Source organism: Larimichthys crocea, chromosome XII (assembly GCF_000972845.2).
Source record: "Larimichthys crocea isolate SSNF chromosome XII, L_crocea_2.0, whole genome shotgun sequence".
Classification (NCBI taxonomy): Eukaryota; Metazoa; Chordata; class Actinopteri; family Sciaenidae; genus Larimichthys; species Larimichthys crocea.
In genome coordinates this window covers 15,577,516-15,588,512 of record NC_040022.1, presented here as the reverse complement: position 1 = coordinate 15,588,512, position 10,997 = coordinate 15,577,516, and the positions used below count along the sequence as shown (strand labels likewise).

Sequence of the window (10,997 nt, the reverse complement as noted above, 5' to 3'; positions counted from 1 at the left end):
TATACAAAAACAAGCCAAATTCAGTGCATGGTTTGTTTTTATTGTACAAAAACATGAAACGACAATGGAGACACAACAATGAAGTGGTACATCAATTGATCAGTTAGTCGATGGTAAGAACTATTTTGATGACCAATTAATCTTTGGGAGTAATTTATTAAGCAAATGCACCAAATCACTTCTGATTTCAGCGTCTTCAGTGTGAAGGGTTTCTCTGTTTTATATGTATGAGAACTGAGTATCTTAAGATTTAAATTGTTGGTTGTACAAAAACAATTTGAAGATGTCACCGTGGGCTTTAGGAAAGTATAAATCCCAACAAATGTTACACAATGGAAGTGGACTTTTCCCTCCTTTATCAAATTCTCTGCTTGTGTAACAGCCACTACTATCTTAGTCTTCCAGACGTTCAGTTCATTTATGAACACTCCTTATATTCACAGTTCTTAAACAATGAAAGCTGTTTTGAATGACTGACAGTTTTAGATCTGCAAAAATAAGCTTCAAGCTGTGGAGTTTTGGTGAGGATTACTGCATAGAAAAGATGTATAATGATGACGGTCACTCTCCAGTAGAGTGTTGCCAGTGTGTATGATCCAAGTTAATAGTCTTAGTTTGGAAGATACCAACTGGGTATCTGCATGAGTCACCTGAAAGCTGCACAAGCTGATCACAGTCCTCTCCTTGATCAACAGCCTTCTTTTCAGAGTCCAATAGTCCATGCAAGGAGTGCTGCTGCTGCACAAAGTGACTGATTTTCAACAGTTGACTCAGAGAGCAGCGACTTCAGATTTCCTCTGGGTTGAAAAATTGTGTGTTTAATGCAGTTTGTGCCACCATCGAGAGTCCCCAGAAAACATTAGCCTTGTCACAGAGTGAAGTATTCCTCGACGGTCTATGGCTGGTGTTGTGTGTGTGGTCTAGTTTTTCTTCTTCTCCTTGTTTGTCTGTCCCTTGGGAACAGGTTTCATAAAATAAGCAGGATCGGTGAGGCAGCGTAGGGCCAGCAGAGTCGGCACAGCAGCAAGGAACACATTGAGAGTGATAACAGGCAACCACTTGTCTGCTGGGACTCTGTACGTGAAGGGAGTGCGAGAGTGCAGAGATGCTCCGATATGGCACCACTGGCTCTGAGGAAACAGCAGGAGGAAGTCAACTTTATGCTATTTTCAAAAGAATATTAATAACAGCAAAGAGATAACAACAGAAGTTACCTGAGCCATAGCTGCAGCAAAGAAGATGGTCCAGTCCAACATCCAGCTGCATCCAGGTGTTTTAAGACCGTAGATGAAGACAGTCAGCAGAGGCAGAGCATAGAACAAATACACCAGCATCTGCGGTAATGGTGCACAAAAACATCAGTTTTCATTTTGATCAAGAACATACATACGTATATTCAGTTTAACACCATATCTGAATTTCTCTCCAGACTGACCATAACCCTAGGAAAGCCAACTGGGTCTTTGAGGTAAGGCTCGTACTGGTAGATGTAGGTGAAACAGGTGTCTAGAGGACAGTCCAGCACCACCTGGAGCAGAACAAGATGAGTTATAATAGCCATGCTGTACATGTGACCTCATATCTCAGTGAGCTGTAATGTCAGACAGGACACAAAAGCCTCCATGTGGTTTTACTCACAAAGCCTCTGAAAACAGAGAAGGCCATCGCTGCGAGTATCAGAAGTGACAGAAGCAAGTCAGCAGGTCGAGACAGCAGACTCTTCTTCTGCTCCACTGAAATCTAGTCCACACAGAGACAGTACATGTAAACTATAATGCAAATGTAATTACTTCAGTTCCTTTAAATGGTCTCTTCAGCCTGTCATCTTTCATGATAAAGAGATTATTTTAGAGATATGGCTCTCTGTTATATCCTAATTTGGGGGATCCTTGATCCTTTTTTTCCACTGCTACTCTATACACAGAATATGAACGTCTTCACTGCTGAAACTGACCTTGTCTGCTGTGACGATTGGCATCTCTCTGGGTCTGCTGAAGAGCAGGTACGCCGCCCAGAAAGGCACTAGAAAGAAGGGAACATTCCTCCAAAACGCTGGTCGAATGTTAGACCCATATTTACCTGCAAGAACAAGAACATCACCCACATAAAAAACAGCCACAAACAACACAAATGATGTGATGAATCAAAGCGTTCATGTAGGCAGCTCTCACCAATGACTACCCCTGGGATGAGAACAATCTGATGGGCGATTGAGGAGCCCGCCCACAGCAGCCCCAGGCTACGATAGGATTTCCTGTGTACACAAAACATCAACAGGCTCAATCAAAAGGATTCGCTGAACACATGAAGGACATGATGCTGATTACATTGTGGGTTGTGATGCCACATCTTACCCTTTGAACATACGGTGGATGATAATGAGGAAGAGGGAGAAGTGAACCACACCTTCCCAGTAAGACATCATCACAGCATAAGCGGTACTCAGATGAGGCTCACCCTGAAGAGACATCAACATCACATGATGAATTTAAACTTGTACACATAAACTTCTTAAATACAAATCATCTTCAGCAAGTAGACCCTCTTACCATCTTTAGGTAGAAGCCCATGAAGCCAGAGATGAACCCATCCTGCTCTAAAGCATTAGTCAGGCCGACCATGCAGGTGAAGGAAAACTCTGCAAATACTGGACAGACACACAGAAGGACAATGAAAAAACCACACACTCCACCTTCAGTACACTGATAGATGCTGAAGTCTGTGTGTTGTACCGTAGAATAAGGGGTCCACTTTTGTCTTATTGCGCACGGTGAGGAGGAGGAGAAGAAGAATAAATCCCAGGACGACCATTCCCATTCCCAGGATAGGAAGAGGTCTGAGGAGTAACAGTGAGAATTCATACATCAGTTGATCTGTGCAAGCCTACAGCAATTAATCCACCATCAGAAAATTAATCAGCAATCAACTATTTTGATCGTCGATTAATCGCTTGTCCTTTTTTGTCTTAGTTCCAGCTTTTCAACTGTGAGGATTTGCTGCTTTTAAGTGATTTTTGTGAGAATAAACTGAATATATTTGGGTTATAGACTGTTGGACCACTATTTTCTGACTTACTGAAACTATTTGATTGACTTGAATAATTGAGGAAAATAATCAGCAGATGAATTGATAATTTAATTAAATAATCCTCAGTTGCAGCCCTCATTTTAATTGATCTACAATCCTATATAGTGCCAAATCATAACTTATTTATCTTACTGTGCTTATAGCAGCTCTGGACTGTACTCTTAATAATATTATTTGCAGAGACCCAACAATTCCCACCATAAGCAAGCACATGGTGACAGTGACTTTTAAACAGGCACAAACCTTTACATTTAAAAAAGGTGGATAGAAGTGAAGATTTTTAGGTTTTATACATCCCTGGAAACTCTTTCATTCCATTCAATCCATTACCTGTCAATACAGTTATCTTTACACTCTTTCACTGGACTTTTTCAACATGTCACTGTCAACTCAAATTTCCTTTGGACTTTACACTGACTTTAAGGTTTTCTTTAGTGAAATTTAAAAAACAAAACAGAAAAACAACAACTCAGTTTTAGTTAAGAGTAAGATGTTAACACTGGTCAAGCCACACAAGCTCGTGAAATAAAGAAATTACAAGTAGAGCTCTGTGGATAAATTGCTATGACCACAGGACCAACAGGGATGAATTTAATTTACTATACTTACTTTCAGGGGATTTAATTCCCTTAATTTTACATTCAGGGCTTAGGTTAATCGTGTTTGCTCTGTAGGCTTAAAGAATCTCAGCAGTAACTTTAAACGGGGTTACCTCAGGATAAACACGCCCTCGCTAAACCTCGTTTTCCTTCAGACTGTGGGCCGCTCCATAAACCTATTAATCTAGTAATGTACATTACCACAGAGTGCATGGACACACTTACTCCTGCAGCGCAGGGATGTTGTTCATGGTGTACAAAACCCCAGGAGCCAGGAGAGAAATGAGGAACACGGAGACTTCCACTAGCGGCCTCATTGTTGAAAGCTTCTTGTTTGACCTCTTTATAAGAACAATTAAATATCCTGATAGAAATATTCCCTGTTAGAAGCCAGTGTCTTCTCCGCTGCCACAGAGGGAAAGAGATCATTAAGAGGAGTGTCACACGTTGCCTTTTGATCGGTGATAAAACAACTATGCTATGTTGCTGCAACACGTCTGCACTGCTGTAAGTTTCAAAGTCCAACAGAGGAGTCTGAAGAGTGAACTTTCAGAGGGAGAGGGATGTTCAGATACACTGCAGGCTGGATCGTGCGTAATGCGTAAAATACGCATTTATATTTGGTGCCAATTTGTGGTTACAAGTGAGTACAGATGAACTCTGCTATTGTTCCACATGGCACCAGGAAACTATTTAAATAATCCAACCTATAGTCATTCACCATTCAGTGTACGTTTGTACAGACTGCCACCTGGTGGAGGAACGCATGGTTTACTTTCTTTGATTGACGACTGAATTTTTATTTTTGTGCTTTTGCTTTCTGATTTCATCAATTTCAGGCACTGTATGTACATGAGATGAGACTGTAATGACAATGAGAAAAAAAAACAAAGCAAATCCTGCTCATGTTGAAGAGCCGTCTAGGCTCCTGGGGCCCCTGGGGTTCGATTAAGGAGCCATCTGTCCTTGTTTGGTGTAAGATTAAGAACTCCGTTTGATGTCTGCAGTCTTGATTAGATTCTGGATTATATCTCAGAGAGAACAGAAAGTTCGGAACAAAGATTATGCTTTTTTTTCCCTCCCACTCAGGAAGATTGTTTACAACAACAAATCACTCACATTTCTTGAACAACTCCTTCATAAAAACTGGCTCAAACAACTCCTTTTTTTTCCATGGCGTATTGTTAAGAATTAACATATGCGTTACACGGCAACCTCCTATGGATGAACAACATTTGTAAAGCAGGTCTGCATCTAATGCAACTTTATCTTCTGCAACAAAGCGGCTGAAGAGGATTAATGCTGTTGCCACAGAAACTTAGTGACCAGTGGGAAGAGAGAGTGGAGAGGGGTAGGGAGTCCATGGAGAGAGTAGAAGCAGGCTCAGAGGCGATTCAGTCAGACGTACAGGCAACCCTTCACCTACACAGTAGATAGACAATTATTTGAGGTGACAGATTCTTAAAAGAGTCCTGCCAGTCTGTCACCATGCTGCACCCTTTAATCATCGGCATTATAACCGTAAACACCTCTCTAACCGTCATCTACTGGACCTTCATCCTCAGCGATGCCTACCTCAAATGGATGATGGAGACAGAAGACAAACCCAAGAAGTTGGTTACCCCAGCTTGAGGGAGTCCGAGTCAATATGGACTGACCAGATGACTGGGTTAAATCTTTTTCTTTGCTTATGACTAGTCTGCAAGAGCAGTTGAGCTTGTAGTGCGTTCTGTGGAGATTTTGCAACAGATCTTCTTTCGGTTTCACCTGAAAAAGATTCAGAAAACCTTTGTTTGTTAACTTGTTCATTTTTTATTGAGCTGATTGCCATTCTGGACATGAATGACAAAGAAGTCTGGGATTCATCTAAAACCTTAACACAGGTACATGCATTGAATTCTACTTTTATTCTCTGTAATCTGTGATTGATCTTAGTAGTGTTTTCGTCTTTCAGTGAAAATCAGTTTTAAACCATAGCATACTTCAGCGTGAGCAGGAGGTTCAGGTGATGCTAAATGAAATCCATCTTCTGTTTTGCTGTTCTACTGACTCAGCTAATAAGTGTTGCTGGTGACAGTGGGTTGTGTAACTCAAATCCTGTAGAGGATTACTGGAGAACACCTCCATACTCATGCAGACAGGCTTACTCTCCTGACAGCCTCATCCTGAGACACACACACAGATCTCACTCTCCCTTTTTCTTATCTTCTTCCTTTTTCGGCTTCTACACAACATGACGTTCACCTTCTACTACGGCTTGCATCCAATCTCTTGGTTCATTCTTATTGCAAACGTCGTCATCACAGTTGTAGAATGGCAGTTCCTCGTTTCTCAGTTTATCAAACTCCAGAAAGAGGAAAATGAGAGATCTTAAGCTTAGAGAAGCAATCTACGCCTGGATGCCTCACAGAGAGGATATGGGAGGATAAAAATGCATTTTTGCATCACCAATTACCTGCTTAGCAAGAGAAAAAAAGGTGTGTTTTCGTGTTGTGACAGAGCAACCACTACGGTAAGTCTTTTGTTTGCATGACCTTAAATTCCCGCCATGTGTTTGTGTTTGTTTCCAGAGCCGTCTGTGTACAACAAACAACAATTTGGAAGTCTTTTCATTCACAAGGCAAAAAATGTTTAGGACCTCAACTTTTGACTACAAGGTAAGATTTCTTTTTAATTTCCCCATTTCATCAGCATTTGTTTCTTTTCATCTCAAACATTTTCTCATCATTTATGTTATAATTCATAAGATACATGTGTACCCATGGGGGTATTTATTGGTCACAAATCTAAGATTGTGTTTTGAAATTACACCATCTGCTCAATTATGAAGCAAAACTAGCCATGAATATAAGTATGTGGCAGGATTTTTCAAGACTATGACTACAGTAAGTGGACCTGCTGTGCTTAAGATGAATTTCATGCTCAGAATAGCCATAAAAATATACATGCAACGTGGTCATGAAGGTCCATAAGCCTCTTTGGCGTATTACTGTCCACCTCTCCTCGCTTATATCTCTAATCCCTGCAGATGGAAAGCTGATATTACTCTGTGACAAACTCAATCCTATTAACTCTGTCTGTCCTATATTTACCTCTCCTCCATCTCACACTCCTTGCTCCCCTGGATATTTTGTCCAAAAACACTAGAAGGAGGAATGCTGGGATTTAAGTCTAGATGAAAGATTAGGAGAATTGCTACACTTATGGTATCACATTTTTCTGTTTGGTGATATTTTCTGAAGCACTACTTTGTGACAGAGCTGTCACTCATAAGAGACCATGTTATCAGTTTTGAACCATCTTGACATTTCCATCTATCATCAATCCTGACATTCTCCCCAGCTTCAGATAATATATGAAAAAAGCTCAGTCAACCTCCCTGCTTGTCTTTGATATCACCCGTTTCCAAGTTTTCACAGTGCCATGAAGGAACTTGGATCTGCAACAAGGCAAGAAATCTGTGAACACGCAAAGAAACAGCCAGGAAGCTTCACCACATTCTTTGAATAGACTATCCTATAAAAGAGAGCGTCCATTTGTCAAAGCCGGCTCTACCATGAACCAACAACCGGCTGTGTCCCTAAACGCCTCAGGAGCAGCCCTGTTCTTGAACCTCACACAGCTGGTGTTTGAGCACCGACAGCTCCTCCAGCTGTCCAGAAGAAAGGAGGAGGCCTATTTTGTGGACTATATACCGCCAGCGAGAGATGCTATAACTCTGCCACGCAATGTAGTGTATATCCTAGTTGGGGTGGTGTTGGTTTTAGTGGCCACTTACGCCATAGTGGGACATCTGATCAAAGATCTGATGCATGACCTGGCAGGTAACCTCGCTGGCTGGTGTCCTTTTCCTTCCTATCACTTCTTCCATTCTGGTGTCGGTGTTTGTGGTGTCTTTGAGCCCTTTTTTTCTCCCTGAGTTCTTGGGCCCATTTTCTCCCCCTTTGGATCACCATGTTGTGTGATGATTACCCAAAGGTTTCCTCGTCATGTCATTAAGATGAACGCCAAAAGTCGATTACAACTGAAGAGAATGACAGCGGCTAAAGTAACATCTTAAAGGGGTGATTTTCTGTTGCGCTTCCAAAAAATTTGAAGGCCAAGATATCAGAATTTTTAGTCCCAAAATACCATAACATCTTTAATTTGGCCTCCTGTGTTTGGTAAATACTTTCAAACACCAAGCTCCTATTTTTTTGCACTGATATAACCCTGATGACATCACCCAGGTTTTTCTTTTAAACTCTTAAGACCTCCTTCCAGACCCAAAGAAGAAATTATACAACCTTCACCTTCAGAGTCTTCATACTGACATTTAAACTAACCTTTATTCATAAGATTGGTCACGTGCCCCTTTAAAACATTCAGAAGTCACAGAAACTTGTTTTATTTCATTTCATTCTCACGTTGTTTTTCTTTCTTGTCAGACTGGGTTCTTGGCCCTAAACCATCAAATGATGACTTAGAGGAAGGGGAAGTAGAAACAGAAGAAGAGCAGCGACTGAGCGTTTCCAGTAATCTGATGGAGAAAGACGGGATGAAGATGGAGATGGAGATGGAGGAAGAAAAGTACGCTCTGCTGCCTGGTTTCCACCGGGGAGACACAGGCTGCCACCATCCACCCTCTCCTCCTCCTATGAGAAGTGTCATCGCTTCATCATTATCCAGAGAAAAAAGGATATCAGCTCATAGTGTGACCTTTGCCTGCCCCATGACCCCTTATGTCACTTCTCTTTGAATCTTGTCACAGCAGTAGTTCAATTCAGATTCTGTCACATATCTCATTTCACCGCATTGGTCATTGTTGTATCTTTGCTGTAGAGATGCTGTAGTAGCTAATGCATTTTTGTTTTGTATAAAACACACATTATTTGTACGTATTTTGCTAATGACAGCTTACTTTGATTGCTTATTAAAAGTGTATATGAACCTGGGCCATATTGTCAGTCATTCAAAATCCTTTTTTCCATTACATCACACATGTTTTTCTGTTATGGTGTTAGACACTAAGCTTATCTCCAGTAAACAACAGAATTATACAATATTACAAGAGTGTACTCTTCTCTGTTCATTAATCCATCTTACCTGGCTCTAATACCTGGCAGGGTCAGAGACGGTGACCTTATTTGTGAGGGCCAGGGATTAATGTACATTAGCAATATTAAATACTGTTCAACAGTAATGTAAGCAGAAAAAGGACAGATAGATAGATAGATAGATAGATAGATAGATAGATAGATAGATAGATAGATAGATAGATAGATAGATAGATAGATAGATAGATAGATAGATAGATACTCTACCTCATAGGAAACTGCTCGCATTATCATTCCTTTGACCTTGAGTACCTCAGGCTGATGCAACTAATCTAGTTTCCACCTGCGTAGCTCCACAAGCAGACAGACAAACTCTGTACGGAGAAACGACTCTCATCAGGTTGAGCGATATAGCTGTACTTTTAATCAAGTCTTACTTGCTTAGTGTAGTTTTTATCCAGGAGTTTAATGTCACCCAGTGAATTGGACGATTGTTACCTGCTTGCGTGCCGTATGTAAAAAGTCTTTTTTATTTCTGTAGGCCATTTCTAGAGATAGAGACATTTTTTTAAAAGTTGGATTGGAGTATTTTCTCCTGAACTTTCCATTGAAAGATCTCTAAGATGAAAGTGTTGTGCAGGTGTCATTCAAGACAGCGCTGACACTCAGGTATTAAGTGGATTTCCTCAGTGACCGCAGTTGCAAAGACTCCCAGACAGCAATGGATGTGCCGGTGGAGAGCTTTAACGTTCGTTACAGAGAAGAAGATGGGACAGTGTATTTTGAGAGTTATATACCTCCCTCTCGGGACGCTATCCACCTGCCTACCTATGTCCTCTACCTGCTCATGGCTGTCTTCATCTTGCTGGGTGTTCTCTATGCTATCATCGGCCACCTCATCAAAGACCTTATCCATGACTTTGCAGGTTTGTGACTGTACTGTAGGTTCTTCTTAATCCTCCACTGTTACATATCATAACTTATTTTCCTTATTCTCTTTCTTTCTTTCTTTCTTTCTTTCTTTCTTTCTTTCTTTCTTACATAGGACTCCTAGCTATAGCAAACCTTTAAAGAGTAAAACACCAAATACAGGCATAAAACACATAATACTCTGATACAGGAATAAAGACTAACAACAGAAGAGACATATTAATTGAAACAACCATGACTAAAAACCACAAGCAATGTATAAACTCATCATCTTTTTGCCTGTTTTCCAGACTGGCTGTTTGGGGAGCAGCCTGAGGAAGTGGTAGTGAACTATTGTGAGGCTAAAGATAAGTTCATGGCAGACTGGTGTCCAGAAACCTCCCCTGAACTAGAAGCACTGGCTCGGGCTGAGGAGAACAAGATGGTCGACAGGGACTTCATGAGAGCTCCTGCCATCTGGATCATCTCCACAGACCCTCAGGCGAGCGGGACGGGATCCCGTGTGATCTTTGGGAAGCGGACTTGATGCTGATGCAGACCATGTGTGTCTGTTGTTGACTGTATGCATACTGAGGTGTGAAGTGAGTTGCTGTAATGAAGCATTACTGTGTAAAGCTGCAAATGTGTTATGATACTGCACTCACAGGTGGTATCACATGCTGGAAGTGCTAAAAGCTTCAGTGCATGGTGGTCTTATGAGGACATCTAGTGTCTGTTGAGGTCATTGCAGCTGATTTACAGCAGAAATGTCAGCACAGGTTTGGTGGGTCAGAGATTAAAAAAACGAGCAAAATAAAACCCCAAAATACATAATATGCCTTAAGTAATCTCTAGTTATTTTATCTAAGAGTATTAATTGAATGTCAAGTGTACTGAGAGTAGATATTACATGAAATTACAGAGTAACCATATTTGAATAAATACTCTTGAAAAAAAAATGTCTTCAGTTATTTCTTTATGTTTCACTTCTATTTACATCTTATATGTGGGAAAGAAAGCTCTTTGCACTCAGGTAGTAGTCTTCATAATTGGAGTTGTATCAACAAAGGCAACTAAAATGTCAACAGTAAGTTTCAGACTGATTCAGTGATCTTGTTGGAAATGAGGCAAATGTCTCTGGCGTGAGGATGGACAAAACAACAGCAACCAGCACCAGGTACAAGCTGTTTGTATTTAATATATAAATACAACTCACACAGGGAACTATTTAACCATTTAGAGGTACACAGACAGTATACATTTTCTAGTACTTTTGTAGACTAACTCTGTGGTACTGCATGCTGCAAGGGCTCCCACAAAGGACAGTTTGTCATGTTTTTTTAGACATTAAGTCCCACCAACACTT

The 10,997-nt window shown here is 40.8% G+C and overlaps 1 protein-coding gene and 1 long non-coding RNA gene across 3 annotated transcripts; one reads left to right on the top strand and one right to left on the bottom strand.

Annotated features, from left to right (window-relative positions):
* Positions 1-4,379, bottom strand: tm6sf2a (transmembrane 6 superfamily member 2a). Its single transcript, XM_010738305.3, has 10 exons — positions 3,912-4,379; positions 2,733-2,836; positions 2,550-2,647; positions 2,355-2,458; positions 2,172-2,254; positions 1,955-2,079; positions 1,639-1,740; positions 1,436-1,528; positions 1,215-1,334; positions 1-1,130 (listed from the first exon to the last, which is right to left on the bottom strand). The coding sequence occupies exons 1-10, from the start codon at positions 4,001-4,003 to the stop codon at positions 921-923; spliced, it is 1,131 nt and encodes a 376-aa protein (XP_010736607.1). The 5' UTR covers positions 4,004-4,379; the 3' UTR covers positions 1-920.
* Positions 4,380-4,648: 269 nt separating this feature from the next.
* Positions 4,649-8,620, top strand: LOC104924837 (uncharacterized). Of its 2 annotated transcripts, none has more exons than XR_797166.3 (3): positions 4,649-5,569; positions 6,257-6,343; positions 8,114-8,620. It is a non-coding gene; the product is annotated as an uncharacterized LOC104924837 (long non-coding RNA). The 2 variants fall into 2 exon arrangements; XR_002042129.2 differs by lacking the exon at positions 4,649-5,569 and adding an exon at positions 5,814-6,163.
* Positions 8,621-10,997: the final 2,377 nt, after the last annotated feature.

Coding starts and splice junctions, on each gene's coding strand:
- tm6sf2a (XM_010738305.3), bottom strand. CDS start 4,003: ATGAGGCCGCTAGTGGAAGTCTCCGTGTTCCTCATTTCTCTCCTGGCT. Junction 2,648..2,732: donor AGTGGACCCCTTATTCTACG/GTACAACACACA, acceptor GTGTCTGTCCAG/TATTTGCAGAGTTTTCCTTC. Junction 1,335..1,435: donor TTGGCTTTCCTAGGGTTATG/GTCAGTCTGGAG, acceptor CCATTACCGCAG/ATGCTGGTGTATTTGTTCTA.